Source organism: Mixophyes fleayi, chromosome 12 (assembly GCF_038048845.1).
Source record: "Mixophyes fleayi isolate aMixFle1 chromosome 12, aMixFle1.hap1, whole genome shotgun sequence".
NCBI classification, from domain to species: domain Eukaryota; kingdom Metazoa; phylum Chordata; class Amphibia; order Anura; family Limnodynastidae; genus Mixophyes; species Mixophyes fleayi.
Window position 1 is genome coordinate 4,836,383 of NC_134413.1, and position 25,639 is coordinate 4,862,021.

Genomic DNA, 25,639 nt, shown 5'->3' on the forward strand with positions numbered 1-25,639 from the left:
CCAACAGACCTACTCCATCATAAATGCAGCCATCTTTCTCCACTAAACCTGGATTTGATGAAAATCTGGTGGCCCTTGCAGAAACTGAGTAATACAGAGATTGAGTCCTGCCCATCATCCATTTTGCTCTCCGCGAACTAGTCCGACACGTTTCACTCTGCCCCAGTATTACACAGATTACAGATCAAAAGCACTCAAAAAAGAAGGAAGCAGAAATATTTTGTTTTTATTCACTTAGATGTAGGTGACAGATTTTGCGGTGCTGTTACATTAAGACTTTCTTTTTACATTAAAAAATATTTACAAACATTGTAAAAGTTTTCAAAATTTTGTTTTGTCAATCCAAAATAAACCAAAAATAAACACAAGATATTAAATGCAAAGCGCTTTAATCCTCGCTGTAACCAAAGACTTTAGATTAAGCCAACTTGAAAAGAACAATTTTTTTTTTATCGCGGCCAATATGGCCCTTAAAAATACTAATCGGAAATCAAGATGGGATTTCTCTGTAACGAAAGGAAAATGCCGACACATTCCACAGGTAACAAATGTGGAGAACAAGAGCTGCAGATCATTCACCCATCAGAAGGTCAATATTATCCCAACCAGGCACGTGGTAATACTAGAACATTCAACACCTTCGCTTCCATCCAAACTTGGCAATTCAGGGACAGATCACCGACTACTTTACATGTTTGTGGCGTTGGAAAGCAGAACGTAAAACAAGCGTCTGAGTTGTTGTAAATTCTTAAAACTGTATTGATCAATTATTTCCCTTAAAGTTCATGTATCCACTACAGTCGGATGCCACTATCTCATCCAGGCAGCTCGACCAAGTCCTGCAACGGGCGGCATGCCTGGTGGCGGGATGGGGGGAGGAACTGGAGGTTGCCCCCCTGGGGGCACTGCAGGAGGGGGATAGGTTGTCGGTGGCAAACCAATTCCTGGAGGCGGGTGATTGGGAACCGTATGAGTCGGGGGCAGTCTAGGTGGGGGGAAATTTGGATTGTAAGTAGGAGGAGGGGGATAAACTGGAGAAGGAGGAGGAATGTTAGGAGGGGGAAATGAGGAAGGAGGCGGAGGAGGAACATTTGGCGGGGGGTTAGGCGGAAAAACATGTGGATGGTATGCTAGATGAGATGGAGGACCGTAGGCGGGAGGCAAGCTTCCATAAGACGGCCCTTCGGTCTTCATCATAGATTGGAGATTCTGGTAGCCCTCCCCGGACATGTAGGAGTTGGTGGTCGACATCCCAGTTATGTAACTGGAAGGAGGCGGAGGAGGCCGATGTGGAAGAGGAGGAGGCTGATGAACCGCAGTCGGGAGAGCCGGAGGAGGAACCGGGAGCTTGGTCAACTCTGCAGGTTCCGGCACACAGACAGGATCTCCTTCCACTGCCGAAACAGCTGGTGTCGCTGGTTTTCTCTCTGACAGCCAGAAATGACAAATCATTTCATATCGGGCAAAACCTGTCCTCAAGAGCCCCATCCACCCAATAATAGAGATATTGGCAGACCCAAGAAAAATCCCATAACAGAGACAAACTTAACTTACAAGAGAGCAAAATTAACTAATTATATAGTGTAGTAATAAACAGTATAAAGACAGATTGATACATCCGAATTGTAAAATCCCCATAAGAGTAAAGTGTGGTAAGTCTCACCTGTCTGGGTAAGAACAGGAGGCAACGGTGGGTGAGAGGGCTCAATTTTAGACATTTTAGGTAACGGTTGTTCTGTAAATACAGGTACGGCATACAGTTATCTCCTTGAACTTATGTATACAGACAGTAAATTGTAAGCAAAGCCCTGATGGTTACACAAACACACTGGCTGCTCCCACTGCTATATTCAGTGTAAATACAGTTATTACTAAGGCTTCGTTCTATACATTAGGTCTTTGTCTGTGGTGTATTCATGGCAAGTAAATCACATTCAAAAAACAAACATAAAAAGTAGTAACAAGGTGTACAGATCTCTACGGCACTCATCCTTATTCACATTTGGATGCAGGTTACAGTCCAAAGTACTGAATTTAATCCACCTGAATGCTTTTTTTAAAGATCTGTTTACATGAAATTTGACCAAATGGTCACAAAACTGCAGCCTAAAGTGTGAACATATCCCAGCGACTCACTAGTCAGCAACATAATGAGTGAAAAGGATTCGTCTGGGTTTCCCACCTTGTTCTGTATCAGGAGCGGAAAGCGCAGAAAGCACCCAAGTGACAGGTGGAATATATTTGTTGCCTGATTACAACTGAACTGACACAAATGTGCAAAGAAAAGCAGCAGTCTCCGTGGTTTTCTAAAAATGTCAAAACTAAAAGTCATAAAAATGTGCAATCAGGGTAATGTCATGAGCGACTAAAATGCCAGCTTTAAATCGCTAAACATCAAGACATAACAATGAATAGAAATTCGGAACTAGCGTTTACACACGCTACAAAATGGTAATTCAGTATCCATTTTTGGTTATGAATTAGCAATTAAACATTGATTAGAAGCCGGCAATTTAATTGCTTATGTGATATTACTCTGAGGCAACTGTTATGCTTAACAGAAGGTCACTGGGAGGGGCAGAAAATAAACAGCTGGATGGATCTTTAATCCCTGAGAAAATAAGTGACCCGAGCATGGCAGTAAATGGGCGGCACATTTTATACCACTGAACATGGAAGGATCAATGATCCCTATTGCTACTGAGTAGAGTTAAACATGCCTGTATAGCCTAGCCTGAGACAGGAATACAAGACCAGAGATATGATACTAGAAGACACACAACAAGTGTGTATTTACCATCACAACCTTATGACAACACAAAGGGACAGAAAGATTTTGCGATACGATCTCTTGCATGTAGATTTTGCTAATATTTTCAACTAGCATCTTACAGTCATCCGACATCTTCAGTCAATACAATGCTGCATTGTACAGATGTTCCTGAGCATCTCCCATACATATTATACTGAAACGCGTAAGGCTGGGATGCTGCATATGATATAACACCAGCGTCTTCATTAAAAAATAGACGAAAGAGGCTCCAATATCATTTCATCGCCACATTTTATCAGCTTAGATGCTGCAGGTCTCAGAAGTACCTGTCTGAAACAAGCCTTGTGCACAGCAGATATGAATATTTTAGGCTTAAATTTGAACCCCTTTTTTCGTTTATATTTAAAATGACAGAATAAGAGGTACAAAGTGGTTGTTCTTTGTCTATACTGAAAGAAACAAAATGGGTCACTTCGACAGTAGTCTAGTATATGGTTTAGCAGAATTATAAGTAAATAAGGTAAATGATTGGAATAAAAACCCATCTGAAATGACTCCTACCCGACAGAGAGCGATTACAAGTACATATACTCCATGTTCATTTGTATCTATTATCCTGCGAGTCACGTTTTCAGGAAATGTATGTTTTATGCAATGTGTTCGGTGGGATTACCTGCATTATCCTTTCCTTTTGTTAATTAACAAAACCACAAATCTCATGTTAAAGTGGACAGGCAGCCATTGAACCAATATTGGAGTGTAGACTAACCACTGACTGGACACCAACGTGGCCAATAGCTCAGTGACAACACAGATTCTTACAGGACGGATAGGCCGCACTCTCGTGGCAATAGGTTCAGCAAATAAAATGGCTGCCTCCATTGTATGTAGGCCTAGGAATCACGCTAAGTTACCTGAACTAACATAATGCAACATTTGGTAGAATTTCATTCACTTTGTTGATAGACAACAGTACTTTCATGTTAATGCAACTTGACGATTCTTTAAAATGGTTAACACAAAAAAACATCTAAACAACCGGCCAGCTCTTCACTGTGCGATAACCTGGAATAACGAGAAAACATACCCAGTGTTTTTCCCTCTTCTTTGGGCGATGAGGGCTGTCAGATAAAAAAACAAAAAAAACATAAAATGAACAAACGGAGACCATTTTATTTCAAAGCTTTAGAACTTCAGTTCAAGGGGGGAGTCAAAAATATTTGTCTTAAATTAAAAACCATTATGCTGGGTAGTATAGCTTAAAAGAATAATTCCTGATACTCCCAACTTATGCCTGAAATCACCGGTTAAATACACACTACTCCTGCCATTTCATAGCTTGCATATCTCTTATCACGGCAACAGGTATTGGACTGGCCTGCCTGTGTCTATGGTTACAGATGTTGCTAAGGAAGGTAATTGATTTACAAAATTAAGTGTCAAATGTTAGCAACAGTGATTTTTCTTTGGTTTCAACAGAAGATTTCAGGCAGAAGTAACATTTCAAATATCCTGAGTTATAGTAGACAGACTAGTGATGTTAATTAGGCAACATCACTTCTGAGTATAATTACCATTTAACAGACACTTTCAAAATGTTTAAAAAAAAAAAAGCAAGAAACAAAACTGTAGATACAGCCACTAAAACTTACTCCCCGACATTCAACTTTTATAAATACCCTCAATGTTTGTTCCCAAGACATAAAATCTGTTTACAGTTGCTTCTATTTCACACGTTTATATTTATAACAATACTTTTTAACTTAGAGTAAATACAGAGTTAATCATGATTTACTCTAACGGGTAAGCTTTAAAATAACGCCCAAACTACGTACCAGGGGTCTCTTGGTTTGCTTTGGGGGGCTGGATTGCGGGGATGGTTTCTTAGGTTGCTGGACTGCCGCGGGCAGCTGTGGTTCCTTCAGTGGCGCTGCCGGGGACTCCGTATTCTGTGTCGGCGTCTGAGGCTGCACAGACGCAATCTGCGCTTGGACTTGGGGCGAGGGCTGCTGCACCCCGTGATGAGGCATTTGTTGTTTTCCTTGCGAGTACAGGTCCAGGATCTGGTGACAAATATCTGCGAACATACGGATGTGTTTAGTTTATGTCCAGAAGAAGGAACCAGTGTTAGGTTGTCACAAAACAACACGACTACTAGCAAACTCCCAATAGTAAATATCACAGTAAATTTAGGGGAGAAGATATTTATAAACAAACATGATATCAGTGTATAAACTTTATACTCTCACATGATCTATAGCATTTACATAAGTTAGCGCCACACAAATCTAGCATTTGAAAGATAACTAGGGATACTACTATGGGGTTCTGTGGGTGAAAGTTTTTACATTAAGTAAATGAAATCTATCCCATACCTTCAAGAACATCAACAGGAACATCCTGGACGAACTGCTCCCACCACCTTCTGTACATCGGTTTCGAAGTCCACTCCTGAATCTCAAATTTGCACAAGCGCCCAGCAAGATACATAACGGCCACAGCTATTATCTCAGGCTCCCACTGCAGGGACAGTGTCGTACACAGGCTGGAGGGAATGCAACGTCAGAGGTTAGTGATAGCTCTGATGGGGGGGGGGGGAAATCAGAGACAACAATTACAGATCGTTATAAGAGCCCAGATCAGCTTTACCTGTCGTTAACAAACGTCCAGGCCATCTGAACCAGCTTCTGTATTTTATTCTTATCTCCTATATAAAACAAAAGAACATTTATAAAATAAAATGTATGTGACAAAGATCCAACACAGCCCATTTCCCTGGACTGGATATTACCTTTCAGCTGTTTGGCATAACGGAGTAGAAACTGGTAGGGGTGCTCCACTTGTAGGTCAAACTTTATGGTTTGTAGAAGTATCCTTTCCAGAACCATAACTTCTTCCTACATAAACCAAAACATTGTTGATTAATAGAACCCAGCTGAGCTGCAAAATATAACATATACTAACGCTTCTAAGCAGTTTAAGAAACCACACAATGTACATAGACTTGCTGCACTACAGCCGTTGTCTGCAACCGCCTTACTAGATACCTCTCTGACAATTTCCTCCTTGACCCTATCCCAATCTGGCTTCCGCTCCCTCCACTGAAATCGCCCTGGCTAAAGTTACAAACGACCTTCTCTCAGCCACATCTAAGGGTCACTTCTCCTTGCTCATCCTCCTGAACCTCTCTCCGCGGCCTTCCACACTGCTGACCACCCCCTCCTGTTGCAAACCCTCCTCTCGGTCTCTCTGGCTCTGTTCTCGCTTGATTCTCCTCGTACCTCGCCAACCGCTCCTTATCTTCTCTCTACCTACTCTTCTGCTCCTACGTCCCTATACAAGCTATGTTTGATGTCCTGGTAAAATTTGTTTAATGTTCGGCACTGTATTACCCTGTATGGTCTTATGTCTGTCTCTGTACGGCGCTATGGAAATTTTGTGGCGCCCTGTAAAGGCGAATAATAATAATAATAATAATAATAATAAATAATAATAATAATAAATACAAACACTGTAAAGAGTGCAGAACTTATTTAAAATTTCCGGATACATTATTAAAGATTGTCAACCGAACCTTTGTCAGTGTAAATGGGAGTAAAAAAAGAAATGACTATTTTAGATTGAGAGAGATCACACTTACATATATCTGTATCAGTCGTTACATTAAAATTCTTTACCTTTGGATCATCTCCAAACTGGCCAAATTGCACATCATTCAACAAGCTGCGGGCAGTCTTTATAATATCTTTACATTTCTTGGGGGTTTCCTCAACCTTACCAGCCAGGAAGAGACAGCAGGCGCCCGTCACCTGTAAGGAGAAAGTAATGCTAAGCCTTTATGACCTGGTTTATCCATAAACCGCTACGGTATATGCACTATAATGATACTTACATATCTAGCAAATTGTTTGAAGGAATGAAACATGTAGAATCTGTGAAAATATATTATTCCAGTGGCTAACGTATCATAGTGTCTGAGATGCAAGTTAAGAAAATTCAGTCTTCAGAATGACAATATACCAATCACAATCATTTCAGTCCTTTATAGTGCAGCAAATGCCACCTTAAAAATACTGTAATAGTCCAATTGTGTCACATACACAGGAATTTGTATACTAGAGGTTAGCCATCTGCTATGAGCAAACTTAGTGGTCAGGTTTGCAGCTTCTTTACTTTCAGTTAGCTCCTATTTCCTGACTTTTCTACAACGGGACACACCCCCAATGACATCACAACAGACACCTACTGAAGCCATACATCCACAGCTATTAGACCACACCACCAATCTGTAGTATTGGGATCAATTTAGCCCATCCCAATTAGAATGACAGGAGAGCTCTGTGATGAACTAAAGAGATTAGGGAAAGAGAACGTAAGTAATGGAACTGTGCTAAATGCAGAGTTACCAACACCTTCATAAAAAGTAGGTAACAGTTGTATACAAAAATATTTGTATCTAAAATAATGCTCAGGCCTGCCACGGCGTCTCAGCCAGAACAGGCTTACCGAAGAGCAAAGGAGTCGAGATGTTGCAGTAGACAGAGGCAAGGAAAGTAAATATTAAAAGCTACCCTTCCCAAATCAGAGCTTGCAGACTAAATCATGCCACTTGAGATGGATGCCAAGCGATAGTCACTTTGGTCATATGCATGGATAGCCAATTTAGCCGGATCACATAGGATCCGGTTATTGCAGCTGGAAGATGACCGGACACACACAGGCTGATAGGGGTTATCTTCAGACATTTATGGTAAAATCAATGCCGTCTGGATAATCCTTGTGCTTCCCACGTATTTTGGTGCCACACAAGTTACGAAATCAGGCCAGTTTGCTTATATCGTCACATGTGGAACCAACATAATACATATCACTATAAATTAACCTGAATATGTTCATATATCTATACAGAGTTTCACGATAACAGTTATAACAGCAAAGGATACAGTCCCAATCGTGTTCCCACATCAAATATGAACCTGGCGCCCTCTCTCCTGTATCGCGCTTCGGTGGCTGGGTCCAGGCCTTCCTGCTGAGAAGGAGTATGAGCCAAGTCCTTCTTGTCCCAATACCAACATGGCTTGGAGTGGTCCAGGGTGCTGGATGCCACCGTGGGGCTGGAATTCTCCTTGTTCTCCTTCATTATTGTTACATGCAATCACACACACTATCTGAAAGTTAAATGAAAAGTGCTCCATGAATAAAACAATCGGAAGTTATAGATGTATTAAGAATAATGAGAACAACATGGTCTAGCCCCTCCCCCGAGTACCCTGCAGTTGTGACAGCCTGTCACGCCCTGAATACGAACGCATGTTTTTGCTCCCACGCGTTACACGCTGGACCTCAAAGTACTACAACCCCCATTATGTGATTCAACGAAAGTAATAGTTAACTTTTTCTGCAGTTAAATTACTATAAACATTAACTTATAAACCTGAGAGAATATAGGCTAAAAAATGCACCAAACAAAAAAAAAATAAATGAAAAATAGGGACAAATCTGAAACCTAGAACTGCCCGTGGAAATTAGGGTGCCCAGCAATGGGGGGGGGGGGGGGGGGGGGAGACTGCAGGTGCTGAGAGAATACACCTCCCAGCATCCTCCAGAGTCTGTATGTCAGGGAGGGCTGGGCCTGTCCCACACTGGGCTGCCCTGGGCTGGGTCACAGGGGTACCTGCATTTATTTTCCCTTAAAGTGTTCCTGAGTAGAACCTCCCTCGGGATAAACTGTGCCAGTCAGCCCCTGCAGGGCATGCTGGGACTTGTAGTTCCCCAGCAGCAGGAGCTGTGAGGTAACATCCGGGTATCAGGGCTGAATGGGGTCAGTCTGACTGGAATGAATGAGGACGGGGCAGCAGGTGACACAGAGGGCCCAGGACTCACCCGCAGCTCCAGGCCCCGGACACTTCCGCCAGCTCCGGGCCGCAGACACCGACAAGCGGCTTCAGCCGGTAAACGGGGAAACTACAGGCGCAGCACCGCTCGGGCCGCCATCTTGGAAACGTTTGTGCGTCGTGACGTCACGGTCTCCAACCACGCCCCATATGTCCTCTCTAAAAAGGAGACATAAATCTACTGGCCAATCCCAGCTCGCTACGTCACTCCTGGGGGAGTGGGAGACGTTGGTGCGCTGCAACCGAACCTGGCAACACGAGACTGTGGAGCATGACTGAGAGCCTGGGGTATGGCTGAGTGACAGCCGGGTCCGCCAATGACAGCCGATCCGTGGCGGGCGGCGCGCCAATCAACGGCTGCCTGTGGGGTGATTGACGCTGGGCGCTGGTGGCTTAGGGTTAGGTTGTGCTTGGTTCCTCTCTCTCCATCTCAGGCGCAGCCGGACTGTTTCTCCCCCGGCGGTGACGGGAAGAGAAGCCCCCTGGAGTGAGAGGGCGCGGGGGGAGGGGGGAAACGGGAGGTAAGTGCTGACTCCATCCCGCCCCCTGCACTGCCCCCCCCCCTCCCATGCACTGCATCTCCTGCGCACTGCGGACTAGACCCAAGAGCTAGCACTCCATCCACTCCCACATATCCCAGAGACAGGGCTGAGGCTGTTCTGTGCTGGCTTCTTGTGCAGCTGTCCCACTTCAGAGGCCAGTCTTATCTCCCATTCATTGTATTATATAACATGACAGGCGGGAGCAGTACCCCCTCCCTGTACCCTCCAAAGGAGACCCCAGGTTTATACTATTACCTTCACTCACTCCAGGGAGCAGGGACATAACTTAGTTATGGCATGATCACATGACAGTAGGGAGCAGTCATCCCTTCTCCCTGTATCCCTTAACAGGGGCCTTAGATGTAAACTGTCACCCTGCCATGGGCAGGGGGCATTTGTCCCCCACCTTTGGGGCCAGTCCCTTAGAGGTTTACTATGGGCTGAGTCACTGAGCTACATGGTTTTTGTTTGTTTTTTTTCTACTTCCTAATAGGTTGCTGAGCTGAGTCTGACCTGCACCCCAAGGCTAAAATCACCCAGCCCCTGCACACCCAATGCCGAGACCAGTGACATGACTCATTCATTACATGATCATAAGATATTTTCTCTGCACCATCAGGAATTAACTATCTATATTTTTGCCCATTTCTGAGAGCCCAATGTTCAGAAGACCATTGCCTGCAAGTCTCACTATTAGACATGCCAAAAAACAAACAAACCACAATTTTGCATATCACACGCAAGATCATTTATAGTGAATATACGGTATAGTTAAGCTGTCAATCAAAGAAGTCCTCTTATAATGTGTGCACATGTTTCTGCAGTGAAATTATGATTGACAGCTGTTCTCTGCAGCATGCCTTCCCCACTGGTAGCCAAACTCCGTGGGGAGCTGTCATTCAAAGTAGATCTGTAACAGCTACACATTGCATACAGTGAAACTCTTTAAATTTAGAGTTTAAAATAAACGCTGTGTACCTAATTGTATTGTGTGGGCATACGGTTAATCCGCAGCACATTTTGGTGCATTTCTTTAAAACCACATAATTTGGTGTGTATGTTTTATCATTCATTGACGTTGTGTACTACTGACTAAATTGTAATTTCCTGTAGCCATGTTGGCAGACAGAGATGATGCATAAGGCTATGTAGCAATATCTAGGATTAGCGCTATACCTGCTGTGGATCTACAAGTCCCAGCATGCCCAGGCCTGCTTGTTTCAGTGTCCCCACAACAGCCCAGCCATGGCTGATTTGGGTTGTAAGTTTAAGGGGTATATTTACTAAACTGCAGGGTTTGAAAAAGTGGACATGTTGCCTATAGCAACCAATCAGATTCTAGCTGTCATTTTGTAGAATGTACTAAATAAATGACAGCTAAAATCTGATTGGTTGCTATAGGCAACATCTCTACTTTTTCAAACCCGCAGTTTAGTAAATCTAGCCCTTGGGCTTCACTATCTCCAAACGCAGTGTCTTAAACACTACTGCTTATTTTATGTTACTGCTTATTGTGTCTGTCTGTCTTCCCCTCCCTTTAGATTGTTCACTCCTTTGAGCAGGGCTCTCCTACCTTCTGTTTCCATCACTTTTAACTGCGCTCTCCAGCTACTCAGCTCACCTCCTCTCAGTCCCTCTGTCTCCTCTCGCTTCTCTCCGCTCCCCTCAGTGACTCTCAACCTGTCATCCGTGCCCACCCTCTTGGGCCATAGTTACCTGCCTGTACTCACTTTTCCCCTCCCTCCCTCTCTTTCATGCTGTGCCTGAGCCCCCAGAGTTATAGTGCTTACTGTTACTTGTACTGTGCTGTTTCACCTTGTACTGTGCCATTGTTTGTCCTTGAACGGCGCTACGGATACCTTGTGGCGCCCTATAAATAAAAATTAATAATAATAATAAAATGTTAACTTCAGCCAGGCTTTGGAGTTATCTCTGGCTGTCACTACTCGAACAGATTGAGTAATGTGGATTTTGGACTACATTTGAGAAATGTGTGGAAACAATTTTTAAAGGAATGTTACTGGTTTTCTTTGAGAATATTTGCCTCCCAAACATTTCCAGATATAACATAATAGTGATGATGCTCCCCCCAAAAAATATATGCAGTTTTAAATGCTGACTAATTTATGGTTGGGTGCCACTAGGTAAATCTTGTCCTCCTATACAACTTATTAATGCTTCTGGCTAATCTACAGTTGCCAAAAAAGAAGTAAACTCGTTTAGTGATTAGAGAGTGTGGCTCCTTGTTGATTTAAAAATCAGGGGCTGCTATGGGTAGGGCCAGAAATAAATAAAAAAAAAATAAATATATATATATATATATTGTATATAATTTTACATACTGTGTCCATTTACCCAGGTATCGTACAGTCGCGTTCTGCGGACATCCACCCATCAATCCTATTCATACTATTGGACCTCTGAAAGGCTAATCACATTTTTTTTTTTTTAAAAAAAAAGAGTGGGTTTAAAAATTATTTACCTATCCTCTTACTTGAGCGTGTGCGGCCACTTGCTCTGCACTCGTAGTCTTTCTAAAATACTTGATCGTGGTAGATCAGGCCAGTTTTAGACTGGCAACTGTAGCAAAGCATTGAAATGTAATTTATACAGCATTAGGTCATTTGATCCTGACCTGTTATTGACCTGCACATTAAAAGGGTGAATAGAATTGACTGAGTATTTATAAATGAGAAAACTTCCAACAGGTTGGCTGCATTATTGAGCTATTTTCTCTTTCGTTAGTAATTTGAATCTTAAAGGGACATGGTATTGAAATTTTAGTTATTTCAAAATAATGTTTTATCACTATTTTTATGCTGCATAAAACTTAAATATCCAACTACCATGGAGATTCTTAATTAAAAAAACAAATTTGTGCTCTGCCTCTAGAGGATCAATTTTCATTAGAAATCTAATCTAAGGCTTAAACTTTATTTTACACCCTAAAAACTTTATACTGTAAAATATGCTGTTTATTCTAATTAAGTGTCCTGCGCTTTTTAGCTTTGAACCTACCATTAACATACTTTGTTTTTACTGGTTGTCTGGGTTTGAGCTAAATTGTTGGATGCCTCTCCCTAAAGTATTAATATTACCGACACTCCCTAATCTGCAGAACAACTGGCCAATGACACCTGTGCATGTGTCTGTGTTGGGAATAATGATTTCTGGGTAGTGTAGTTTTATCAATGACTACTTCCCTTCCCATCAGATACTAGATTTATATACAGACAGTAGGGTAGGGCTGTCATGCACAGAAGAGCAAAAAAATTGTAAAGAAATTAACAATACACACAAAATATTATGAATAATCATCTAGATTTGTTTATTTTAAAAAGGTTTGCCAGCTTCCACTTAGTGCTTCTTTCCCCTAGGACTCTTGTTGCGTGCAGCAAGTACTTAATATTACTTCTTATTATTTGTTAGAATGTTTCTATAATGATCTATAACTGCCCGCTGCTGAATGATTGGCTGCAGCCCTCATCCAATCAGGACCCCTCCCTTCTATGTACATAGGTTATTACAGAAGCTGACCAGCAGAGGTTGCCTTTAATAGTATGCGCCCAATGCATTGAGCCAATGGTGAGTGCGCCCCAACCACTTACAGGTGTGGGAAAAGGGAACACACAACAAGGTGGAAAACAATTTTTTTTTATTATTATTTTTAACATCCAGTTCCCCTTTAATTAATCAGAACACCTTCTTTCCCAGTTACCACGCACACATCGCAGAGGATGTTTGTGAGCTCATCTGTCGGCTATGTTACAGAAGCTAGAATAAGCCAAACGGGCACATTGTGCTTCTTGTTATTTTATTATATACTATGTAAAATATTTGTTATTGAGAAGCTTGTATAGTGTTTTTCCTGCCTTGTTATTTCTTGTTGTTTTGGGCAGACTGTTCTCAGGGTCCATCTCACCGCAGAGATTAGAACTCTGTGCAGCGTTTTGCTATAGTACAAACTTTGTGTAAATATTTGAGTTTGAAATCTAAACGGATTACGATTGTTTTGATAGTGGTGTCAGCCTGTGAATCCAATAAATGTGAAAAGAAACACCATGCTCTGCCTTTGTGACCCTGTAGTGTAAAGGTCGTCTGCTCTGCAGGTTACAATATATCACAGGTTTTCAGACTCGTTGGGTTAGTTTAGTGGCACCTGCTTTTAGTCAAGAGGTTGCAAAATACACCTGCTATTAAAGTGTCCTAGTGCAGCCTGTGAATGCCAATTCCAGCCTTGTGTATTTATAGTGTATGTCTATGGTTTGGGTTACTATATATCAGTATCTGTTTTTCATATATTATAGCACATACTTCAAGGTCTATTAAAATAAGAAAGTTAGACAACAACCGTGTAGAAGTGACCCGGCAGGGGGAGTGCTCTGGAACTGTAGGGGTCCCAGATTTGAGACACTTGTGGGTCTGGCGAAAGGAAAATTTATCTGCAAAATAAATGTAAAAAAATATGAGTGAACATTACCTGTAAGGAATAGGCCCCACTTTAAAAGTGTCGCTGATGAAAGACATTAATACTTGATGGCAGAACACATCAACATGTGTTATATTAATGACATATACCATCATCATCATTTATTTATATAGCACCAACATATTCAGTAGCGCTTAGTTACCAGCAACTGTTCCTTGTAAAAAAAAAAAAAGCAGCACTTTTGTGTTTATAAAAGTGTGGCAATCGATGCATCCTTTTATCCTATAATATAAGCACATGACTTTAGAGGTTGTGTACTGGTATCGCTCTGTACTTCCGTATTAAGACTTGCATTACTAAATAGAACACAAACTGACATCTGAGAGCGGATTATATAACACTGCGATTTAATATCCGTGTTCTCTATTCACAGTTTTTCCTTGCAGTATAAATGGACTCTCGTCTAAGACCTGAAATATAACCACTCTTTGGCAATAACTCATTGTGTGAATTCTGCCTGTTAACAAGTTAATTGCTTGGCACATAATCAGAATACAGCTGCTTCATATATATATATAGGTTGGGCTGGATACATCTACTTAGACGTCAGGAGGCAGTCAGAGAGATATAGGAGACATCTTAGCTTTGTAATGGGCCACTAAACCTAAAATGCAAGTTGTTCCAGGTTTTACAGTCTTCCTAATAATGTTTTCAACATTTATTAGTGTTCAGTTACCCTACCAATACTGCACCTCTCACATTTGAAAAATTACACAGCACTTTGCTTCAGCTCCAGCGTAGAACATGAAGGTTTGTTAGTTTATAGATTGCATTTTATCTTTTTAAAGTCTGTGGGGTATATTTACTAAACTGCGAGTTTGAAAAAGTGGAGATGTTGGCTATAGCAACCAATCATATTCTAGTTATCATTTATTTAATACATTCTACAAAATGACAGCTAGACTCTCATTGGTTGCTATAGGCAACACCTCCACTTTTTGAAACCCACAGTTTAGTAAATATATACCCCTATCTGTTATATTGGCTTCTAGTGATTGGATAGGCTGCACTCTCAGTGATGTCACTGGTTCCTAGTGACTGGATAGGCTGCACTCTCAGTGATGTCACTGGTTCCTAGTGACTGGATAGGCTACACTCTCAGTGATGTCACTGGCTCCTAGTGACTGGATAGGCTGCATTCTTATGAATATTGGTTCAGACCACAAACTGGCTGCCACCACTGTGTGTAGGTCACTGATATACTTTAAATCCCTGTTTTTCTTGTATAATTTCTGTAATTTGAGGAGGGAGCCCCATGTATAGGGACAACCTGCTTCCACTCCACAGTTTTGCATATAGAGAGTAAACTGAGGACTGATCTCTTCCACACACTGCAGAGTTCTGTTCTGTGACCAGTTGTGATATTTAAATAATCTCTTCTGTTTCCATGGAGCTGGTGACAATATAATTATGCTTTTCCAAGAAGAACAGATACAGTATTCTGTACGGGGAGGGTTTCCTCTTGAGCACCATTTGAAACAAGAGGAGAGACACTAAACAAGGTTTATGTGTTGGAAGTTTTGTGTATTTCTAGGAGTGAGAACTTACCAGAGCTGTAACCGTTTATTCTCCATAATGGTTATCTATATATCTTACACACTTTATTTTCTAAATATGTTTTTAATAACAAAACAGTTTGACATCAATTATGTTTTTATTTATTTTAAATTAGGTTTATAAATCTCCCGGTGGAGAAAACCATGTTATGTGCGGAACCAATATTAGGCTGTAGCCGGGATGTGGATGTGACGTGTGCTCTAAAGCTACAATAGTCCTGATTTTATTGTAGGATTGTATTGTGGGAAAATAGTTAGTGATGCTCTATAAAATATCCTGTTTAACCAATAACTATAGAGAAAAACTTATCCTGAGTATGAAATATCCACCGATTAAGCATGAGATATGTTTGAGTAATACAGGGGATGGATTGCATTGTTATGAAGGAAAGGGTCGGCAGATTATGGGATTTATGTATTATTGCTCCAAGGCAATAGGATCCCTACATTTGTTACTGTGCATTGTGGCTTGTGTGCTCTCTTCTTCCCCTTCAGAGTTGTTGTAGCTTCAGACTGAAGGGAAAGTAATCCCTGTTTTTCAGCTGTGCATTTAGTCATTCAAAAGTCCTGATTTTCCAGTAAAAATTTCCCCACAGAGAACCCTCTTTCGGCGCAGGTTCCCTCCCCAGGGACCCCCATCGATGCCTACGTTCTGCAGTTCTCTGTGTGCTGATTGGATGTAATCATTCAGTATCTGATTGTCCTTCGGCAGCTGGAGAACCGGCGAGCGAGGGGCTATGAAGCCTCGGTGTTGGGGGCTGAGATAGACATTAAAAGAAAACAAGGTTTAGGTGACTGAAAGCAGCCAATCATGTTCTCATATATATAAAACAACTTACAAGATATTCAAGCCCACAATTCTGGTTACTTTGACCAATACTGGTTTATTATCTGTATATAATAAACGTAAGAGAAGACTCGACTGTTGGGGGATTATTATGCTGTTTACATGGGATCCTGGTAAATCTCGAAATCAAATTTCTTGTTGTTATTCCCCTCTCTTTTTAAAAGCTCGTTACTCACCATTTTACTAATTTCCTCATCTTTATTTTTTTAGTAGGTGCACCAGGATTTCATCACAAGATTATCCGCAGAAAATAAAGGTAAGATAATATGATAACTTGAATGGGTTTGTCCACTTAGCCAATAAGAACAGTTTCCTTATATTTAGAACAGAAGACGTCTCGTGCATTAACAAGTAATGTTTCCAACACATATCCTGTCCGATGTACGGTCTCCATTTATAAAGCTGTGAAGTTAGTGGTCCTGGACATCTGTCATCTTTAGACTTTGCTTCCCGACCTGTTCATCCTCCCACAACCAGTCACTTGGGTCACTCCTGAGCGTTATCTGCAGAGTTCTCCAGTCAGGGGATAGAGATACAATATGAAGCTGTTGTGAGGAGGTGGGGGAGGTAGAGCAGGAGCCATGAACTGTAATTAACAGCCCAGCTTGAGAGGGCCTTCCAGCGATCCGGGTGAGGTAGATCTGGTTTTGTGTAAGATTGTTTTGCTCAGTCTATCAGGGAATGTGTTTGAAGACTCTCGTTAATTTCTCATTGGCCATAATCCAGCTGATCTTTCTCTTCACTCACTACTAACGTCAAGAGCTGGGATCTTCCAGCTTCTGTAATGATTTGTTTGACAGTTAGAAAGAATGAACGCGATAAGGATCTGCATCTTTATTAACCTCTGAAGTCTATTTGTTCAATAGACCTACCCAGGACTGCAACAAAAGATGATATTAAAAACAGGAAAATACATCTGGGATATTCTCACCCAGAATCTCTTACACTTGTGCAGGACCACCAGATATGGAAGGTATCGCCTCTTGCTCAACAACTTGTAAACTGGCAGGGACATATTGGTTATATGGACAGAACATTATATGTGTGCTCAACTGCCAGAGTGTTAATTACACTCTTAGCCAAAAGCTCTCCCAATCATTATCTTACCAAAGGGCCGCCAGGGGGAGTGAGCAGTACCAATAACTCTCCTGAACTGTAACTACGGAGGAAAGGAGACTGAAGGATACTTCACTACGATACATAAGTGCTTCATGATGAAGCTGAGCTTGTTAGATCGCATATAGTGTGATACAGGGTTTCCACTTATCAGTGCAAGACGACTCTAAGGGCTGACCTGTAAATAGTATTTCCCAGCAGAATCGCAGTGGTTTAGGATGAAGGAAGCGTTTTTCAAGAATTATAGCATCTTAAAAGAAAGATGGGTCATCATTTATTTATATAGCGCCACCAATTCCGCAGCGCTGTACAGAGAATATTTGTCACTCACATCAGTCCTTGGCCCGTTGCAGCTTACAATCTAAATTCCCTAACACACAGACTGAGAGAGACTAAGGTCAATTTAATAGCAGCCAATTAACCTACCAGTATGTTTTTGGAGTGTGGGAGGAAACCGGAGCACCCAGAGGAAACCCACGCAAACACAGGGAGAACATACAAACTCCACACAGATAAGGCCATGGTCAGGAATTGAACTCACGACCCCAGTGCTGTGAGGCAGAAGTGCTAACCAATGCCTGTGTCTATACAATCTCTGTTCTACAAGAGTAACACTAAAATTCCATTCTTATAAATAAAAATATATATTTAGGTATTTTCAGGATCCTTTGAAAGATAGTAATTTAGATATTTGACATTGCACTGCAATTAATGCAAGCTATTGACTTTATCAGCCATTGAAGGCTCTGTCCAGTTGTCCTGTACTTTGTGGGGCTTACATGCCAGAACCGTGACCTGCATGGGGGAGAATGCTGCCCAAGTATGTTCAGTTCTGCTGAAATGTTTACATATATATTTATGGATGTTACCAGTAGGGATCTTACGTTCAGCAACTAATATTTTAGGGATCGAGATCTCATTGAGTCACTGACTTCTGTCATTGCAGACGGCCGCTGAGATGGGGAAGAAAAGTAGAGTGAAAACCCAGAAGTCGGGGGGCGGGGCCACCGCCGTATTGTCCCCCAAAGAAATGATGAATCTGATTAGTGAATTATTACAAAGTAAGTCAGACACAGAGGATTGTGATTGGAGTGTGGGAACAGTTGTGTCATCGTAACAATAAACATTCCATCAGACCACGGTTTTTATGTAATGTGAAATTACATTTAATTGAGCACTATGGTGCCCCTTTTCCTATTATTATTATTATTATTATTATTATAATACTCTTTTACTGTTCCTGTTGCTGCCGTCCATGAAATGAATTGAAGACGTGGAAAGAAAGGAACGCACTAGACCGGGTCTGAACAACCGGTGGCTTCTCCAGCATTCCCTGGCAGCTATTGAATGGCAAAGCGTGCTGGGACTTGTAGTTTCGCAGCACGTGGAGAAGCCACCGGTTGTCCCGAAGAAAATGTCTACAATGCATTCTATAGTCACAGTGCCAGCTTACATCCAACATAGAAACACAGAGAAGAAGCTACTGGGGCAAATTAGTACAAACGCTTTAAAAAAACAAATTAATCTGGTCATCCAGTTGTGCCCAGTCTTTGGGGTATGGGGGTATTTGTCACCACAGCAGCATCGCTGTCACTGGGTTCCCATGTACCTTAGAATGGGGAAAGGTTTCCCCAGGAACCAGGTGAATCTATGATCAGGGCTGTGAGTGTATTTTGTAGCCAGGTAGGATGTTCAGTTACTAACACTGACTGAATGTGGCTCTTCTCTCTAATGAGAGAAAATGAAAAACCACATGAACCCAATCTGATCTGTCATTTATTCATTATTTATTAACCGTTGTTTATATAGCGCCTACATATTGTGCAGGACTGTACAGTAAATCACTCACATCAGTCCCTCCCCGGTGGTGCTTACAGTCTATATTCCCTACTACATGCACACAGGTTAGTTTTGTCAGTAGCCAATTAACCACCAGAACTTTGGGCGTGTGGGAGGAAACCTGGGAATCCAGAGGAAACCCACAAAAACACAGGAGAACACACAAACTGCAGACAGCTAGGACCCTGGTCTGAATTGAAGTCGTGACCACAGCACTGAGAGGCAGCAATGCTAACCACTGTGTCACCATGCTAATTTGCATACACTATTTAAGACCTAATTTATTTTGTTAACCTGGTGAAGCACTGGCTGTTGTTAAAGGAGCAGAGAGTGTAAGAGAGCCCTAGTAGAGCTGCTACTGATCAGCGTTGTGTTTCGGCAGAGTGCAGTAATCCCAGTTCTACCCCGGGAAGAGAGTGGGAAGAGTACGTGCAGATTCGGGCACTCGTGGAAAGAATACGCAAGAAACAGAAAGGTCGGTGAAAGATTTTGTCGTGGATAATTAGTCAATTGGAAGTGTTAGTTTATAAACTGCTTTTTTTTCTAAAAAAGACTCCTTATATTCAGAACAGAAAACATTTTGTGCATTAACAAGTAATGTGTTTATTTGTTTTTTTTTGTTTTTTAAATAAATCCATTTGATTAACATGTTTATAAACTGCGATTAGAGTTACGATTATACAGAAACTAAATAACTTTTGGTAAAATAGCTTTGACAACCAATGCAAAGGTGCTAAAGAACATCTAACCCACAGTCCTCTCTGATAAAAGCAGGGTTCAGTTTATGGGCTAGCATAGGTGGGAACTCCTGACCCAGAGATTTCAGGAGTGTATTACACTTGATGAACAGATATTAACATCAAATAACTAAAAGCACCCAGCCTTCTATCACGGTTTACGGTGACCTGTATCTAGTTATTCAACACTGCCTTCTGCATTGGCAACAAAGTATTAGCCTTTGCACGTAATCCTACCTAAGTTGCAGTGTTGGTTAGATACACTCTACAACAGTATATCTAAAAGAACCTGAAATTGCAGAACCTCCTCTCTTCATAGGGAAAACACTGACGTACTGGTCAGCGGGGTCCAACATGTATGTCTTACAATATAGGACCCGGGCTTGTTGCATTTTATTCTTAGTAAAATAAATTGTATTAATTAACATATTTTAAATTTAAATAGTTTTATAGTTAAACGTCTCTTAGAATTTGCAGTTTTACGCACATGGTATTTGTTGAAGATTTACATTTAAAAATGTCTAATTTTTATTAAAAATCAGTTAGCGCCCATTGGTAAAATCACCTGGTACAGAGGTGAGGAGATTAAAGAACATGATTGGACAGCATGTTTGCCAGTCAGGATGAAAATGTTTCCTATTTTGACTCTTTCAATAGGGTTATCTATTATTTTTGATGGGAAAAGAGAAGATTATTTTCCTGAGCTGATCGAATGGGCAAACGAGAACGGAGCGTCCACTCAAGGCTTCGAACTCTCTGACTTCCCTGACGAGGGCTTTGGATTGAAAGCTACAAGAGATATAAAGGTAAGACTTTATTTTATACCCCGTTCTCTCTTATTGAAGTGGGAAATCCATATTCCAGCATTAGATTTCCTGTAGCTTATTTTATTTTACTACTTTCCGCCTCATCTGCATTATCGGTGAGTTTGTAACTGGTTGAGACATGTTGTGCTTTATTTGCATGTACTGGGCTCTCCCGCTGTGCCGGCGGATCACTCGCACATAAATCTAGATTGTGTTTTGTCCCCAGTAAATGGAGCCAGCAGGTATCTTGTGTATATTAATGTCTGGATGGATAATAGACTGCCAATCTCCTGCATGTGTATTATTATCTGCAAACTGAATCACACGGCGGATTTCTGCCGCACTTATTAAATTGCTGCAATTTGGGACGTGAGTGTATAATATTTGTAAAATTTAGTTTTTTAAGAGATCTCCAATAATTGTTCCATTAACTGATAATGATGGTGATTATAATTATGGTTTATAGAGGATTGGCAGGATATTGTTTTCCTGTCATATGATGGAAAATCGTTATTTAAACTTTTGGTGGCTAAATTGGACGAGATTCAGAAGGACTTGATTTACCAAGATCGTGGTTGATGCAATTTTGGGCCAATCGTACGATATCCCTGGGGTATTAGAGCGTATCCGGGCAGCCATAGGAGTTAATCCAGGTCATCAATCGTCGGGCAGCTGTGTTGGTTTCGTCTAACTTTTGTTATAGTGAAGGGGACGAGGGAGGGATAACCCAGATTCCTGTTCCTGATTATTAGATCTGTGTAAACACAGCGTTCGTATATCCCCTGCAAAGTATCGGAAAATGTATGAATGAGGATTTGCAAATCAGGACATTAATAGGCTCACGAATAAATGGGTAGATATTTTTTTTTTTCTTCTAATAATGGAATTAAATAAGAAGCAAAATCCCAAACACTACATTGAATTGCGAATCTAGTATTTCTGTAAGAGATTGGCGAAATCTCAGTACCCCTTAATCACAACTGAACAGAACCCGTTTCTCTCCTTCAGGCTGAAGAGTTATTCCTGTGGGTACCAAGGAAGTTATTGATGACAGTCGAGTCTGCTAAAAACTCTGCTTTGGGTAAGAGTATGATCTCCACTAATAATAATAATAATATAATTGCAATGTGTTAATTATATTCAGCACAGGAGATTATCTCCTGGGGAACTTTTCTTTGCTGTAACCTCAGGACAAGATAATAACTATAACGTAAGTACGAGAATATTTCAGGTGCTAGTATGTAACCAATGACGTTAAGGTAGAAAACCACCGTTGAAGTCTAGAAACGCTGCCGGCCTCCGCTAGAGAAAATAACCAGACATGGAGGTTACAATATAAAAATACCCACCAACAGCAGTTACCTACATGACATTTCTATTTCTGTTGACAACATGACCATAAATCCCACCCCACAAGCTCGATGTCTAGGTGTAATCCTTGACTCTCACCTATCCTTTGTTCCCCACATCCTCTCTATATCTAAATCATGTTACATACATCTAAAAGACATTTCCAGAATGCGCACATATCTCACACAAGACACTGCAAGAACTGTAATTCATGCACTAATCATCTCCCGCATTGACTATAGCAATTCCCTCCTTACTGGTCTTCCCATATCAGATTCTCACCCCTACAATCTATTCTGCATAGAACAACTAGATTGATTTTCCTTTGACATCGTCCTTCCTCTGCTGAGTCACTCTGTCAGTCTCAACATTGGTTGTCTGTTTTTTACCAAATCCAATGTGAAATACTTCTACTAACACACTAGGCCAGGCCTGTCCAACCTGCGGCCCCCCAGATGTTGTGAAACTACAAGTCCCAGCATGTCCTTCCAGCTATCAACAGGTTGTCTACTGGCAAAGCATACTGGGGTTTGTAGTTTCACAACACCTGGAGGGCCGCAGGTTGGACAGGCCTGCACTAGGCCATCAACAAATCTGCACCAACATCGCCTCCCGTGTCTCAATATATCTCCCAACTAGACACCTGCTCTGCATTTATCATCCACACTCATTACCTGCTCCCAGTCCTGGGGTTACCAAACTTTTTTCGAGCTGCATCCACTCTACCCAGATAAGTAAGGGCACTAATTAAGACCAATATGCACCTAAAACAACTGCAGTAACTCTCTGTCTATTTGAGGAGGAATCTACAACTCCAGTAGTGCTTTGCCTACTGTGGATGCCCAATTAAAATAAAGTAAATCCATTAATTGAAACATATATAAATCGTAATCCGGAATCCGATGTGTCCACGTATATAGTAATTCTAAGCACATTAAATCATAATGATATATTTCAAAGACTGCAGACGCCTACATCAATCGATGGCGTTCGTGCAACAAATACTCTTATATGTCCCAGCTTTATATACTAGTACACAGGTTGAAATAATGTATATGGCAGATTTCTACATATTGTTTTTAACGACATATGACGGACTTGCTGGTTGTAAAATACTGGAGATAAGAGAAATGTGTATATATGAAACCTGAGGCTCACTGTCTCCTATGTCTGATCAGTGGGTGATTGGGTTTAGGTCTGGGTTATGGAGCAGGTGTTGGGGGGATGTGAGCACAGTGGAGAGCAGAAGTGGTGGGTTTATTGGATGGAGGATGAACTTATTGTTGTGCTATAACTCTGAGCGCAGTTTGTGTCTCCAGTGAACTAAGTCGCATCGCCTGAGGGGTGGGACATCATGTCCTACAAGCGCCGTTGATAGTAGAGCAGAGAGGGAACGCAAGACACAGAACGTTTTCATGGAAAGCTCTATAGATGGTCAGACTCCTGGGTGTGTCTGATTAAGTCCTAAAGTCTACATGAATCTGTCCACATTGTTGTATTATGGTTGTTTGAGCAGCCCCCTTTTACATAGGGAGTCCCTCGTAATTCCTGCAACCGGGAAGGAAGGGGCGGGGGGGTCAAAATTGGACAACATCCCCTTAAGCATCCACAAATATCCAAAATAAGGATATTAGGAGCCACTGAGGATTTCCATGGCCCTATGAGAGTATTATACAGGTCCTGGGACTTCTGATATCCTTCATCATATTCCTTAAATAACAAGTTTCATTTTTATAGGGCATGTTGCTTGTGTGACCCCATATCCAGGTGTGTGTTATCTGCTCTTATTCTATAGATCACATTGACTCGTATGATGTCACTCCTGGAAAATATAACTTATAATTGGAGAGTAGTGATATCACCTGAGACTGTTCTTATCTCTAGTAATTGCTAAACATTAAGTTGATGATTCCCTTTAAAAGTCTCTGAATAAGAATCCTCGTGCTGCGACCCTGGTATGATACAGGAGATATAATGAGTAAGTGGCTGCGGTTTGTTGATGGTATTTGTGGTTTCTGTGTCCAGGGTCCCTCTACTCCCAGGACCGGATTCTGCAAGCGATGGGGAACATCACGCTGGCCTTCCACCTGCTGTGTGAGCGAGCAGACCCCAATTCCTTCTGGCTCCCGTACATCAAGACCCTGCCCAGCAGCTACGATACCCCCCTGTACTTTGAGGAGGATGAGGTCCAGTACCTGCAGTCTACACAAGCCATACATGACGTGTACAGCCAGTACAAGAACACGGCCCGGCAGTACGCCTACTTCTACAAGGTCATACAGGTACGGCCCTCCGTCCAGCCGCTTACACGTGGCATGGTACGGCATTGTGTCCCGGTAATGGAAAAGCTGCTTTCTATCTGTCATTTACTTAAAATAATTGTTTGGATACGCTCAATATTGGGGTGTATCTTAATGGCTCCGCCACCAATCTGTCCACAATGGTTTCCTTGGGAAGAACGTAGACACACTTAAGCCACCTTTAGTTGTGCCAACTTCCTGTCTGAGTCCCTAGTGATATAGAGAGAATTATGTAGGTGTATATGATATATTATATATCGCATCAGGGAAGTTCCCCTTTATATGCCTCTGTATTATATAATGTTTATTGGATTTTGCCTCTAAAGGTTTTGTTTCTTGCACATTTGGTAATAAAAAGAACAACTTATCTTGGTCACATGAAATGAAATGATATTGATTGAAACCTTCCATAAGATTGTCCTTATTTGTACAGTATCCCCTGGAACGGAGGGGGGGGGGGGGGGGGGTCACAACGGCTGTGACAGATTGTTATGGAGACACTGGGTCAGACCAGTGTAGATGAGAGCTCCCCCCGGTCTGTCCTCCTCTCTCCCAGCTCTGGTCCTTGTGCGAGAGGCTGTATCAGCGAGTGAGCGTTTATTGCACGAGGACAACACGGGAGTGAAGTGTTAAGTGAGGAAGAGACTCTGCGGACTGCAGGGTTAGACTGTTCTGCTTTTCATAAACATTTCAGCTGGCCTCTGCTTCCTCTCTCTGGCTTGCCCATAAATGGCTGTATTCTGAGGGGAGAAGCGCTAGACCCGCACGCCCAGCAGGCTCCACGGACGTTTAGAAAACACAGATTTTATGTTTTGCAGCTGTGGCCCTATGTGATGAGAAGAAACAGGTGTGAAACGTGTTAGACAGAAATAAATTGTACGGATTGCAGAGTAGCCTGGCTCGCTGTCAGCGACATTCACAGGGCAGGCTCGTTCTTTCTACCACAATTCTATGTTTTATTCTAATGACTTACTATTATTATTATTTTTAAGACTTCACTAGGGACAAATGACCTTTTTTATATTTATTTTACATCCACTGCTCAGCTGTTTGTCCCCAGTTTTGAAGTGGACGAGGGAAAGAGTAACCAGTAGGCAGATCAGGGCATAAGAATGTGCACAGCAGCACAGATTATTTTAGGAGACTATTGTGGTGATCATGTGACTGTCAGTGAGGACAGGGCTGCATGTGACAGGGGCAGTGACATGATGTGAGGAGGAGATTGGAGGCAGCAGGAAGCCACAAACTGAGGGGTATATAGTGGAAGGAGCAGGGTCCCCAGCAGCACAGAGTACTGATGTGAGGCTGCTGTCACACTGATACAGGAAGCCACAGACTGAGAGTTATATAGTGGAAGGAGCAGGGTCCCCAGCAGCACAGAGTAGTGATG

The 25,639-nt window shown here is 41.8% G+C and overlaps 2 protein-coding genes across 3 annotated transcripts in view; one reads left to right on the top strand and one right to left on the bottom strand.

Annotated features, from left to right (window-relative positions):
- Positions 1-206: 206 nt before the first annotated feature.
- On the bottom strand, positions 207-8,808 carry CCNK (cyclin K). 2 transcript variants are annotated; one of them, XM_075192247.1, is made up of 11 exons: positions 8,657-8,808; positions 7,717-7,941; positions 6,666-6,747; positions 6,451-6,582; positions 5,565-5,670; positions 5,423-5,480; positions 5,149-5,318; positions 4,609-4,850; positions 3,861-3,894; positions 1,664-1,735; positions 207-1,427 (listed from the first exon to the last, which is right to left on the bottom strand). In XM_075192247.1, the coding sequence occupies exons 2-11, from the start codon at positions 7,911-7,913 to the stop codon at positions 811-813; spliced, it is 1,710 nt and encodes a 569-aa protein (XP_075048348.1). In that variant the 5' UTR covers positions 7,914-7,941; positions 8,657-8,808; the 3' UTR covers positions 207-810. The 2 variants fall into 2 exon arrangements, with proteins under 2 accessions (XP_075048348.1, XP_075048347.1); XM_075192246.1 differs by having other exon boundaries at positions 7,717-7,947; positions 8,689-8,807.
- Positions 8,809-9,044: 236 nt separating this feature from the next.
- The window catches only part of SETD3 (SET domain containing 3, actin N3(tau)-histidine methyltransferase), a 33,180-nt gene continuing 16,585 nt past the window's right edge, over positions 9,045-25,639 (top strand). Inside the window, exons 1-7 of the mRNA XM_075192245.1 lie at positions 9,045-9,188; positions 16,312-16,357; positions 18,164-18,278; positions 19,439-19,531; positions 20,451-20,599; positions 21,608-21,680; positions 23,975-24,231. Coding sequence (XP_075048346.1) covers positions 18,176-18,278; positions 19,439-19,531; positions 20,451-20,599; positions 21,608-21,680; positions 23,975-24,231 — 675 coding nt within the window. The 5' untranslated portion in view covers positions 9,045-9,188; positions 16,312-16,357; positions 18,164-18,175. The remainder of the gene's footprint in view (positions 9,189-16,311; positions 16,358-18,163; positions 18,279-19,438; positions 19,532-20,450; positions 20,600-21,607; positions 21,681-23,974; positions 24,232-25,639) is intronic.

Coding starts and splice junctions, on each gene's coding strand:
- CCNK (XM_075192247.1), bottom strand. CDS start 7,913: ATGAAGGAGAACAAGGAGAATTCCAGCCCCACGGTGGCATCCAGCACC. Junction 5,481..5,564: donor TTATGCCAAACAGCTGAAAG/GTAATATCCAGT, acceptor TGTTTTATATAG/GAGATAAGAATAAAATACAG. Junction 3,895..4,608: donor AGCAAACCAAGAGACCCCTG/GTACGTAGTTTG, acceptor TTTATCTGACAG/CCCTCATCGCCCAAAGAAGA.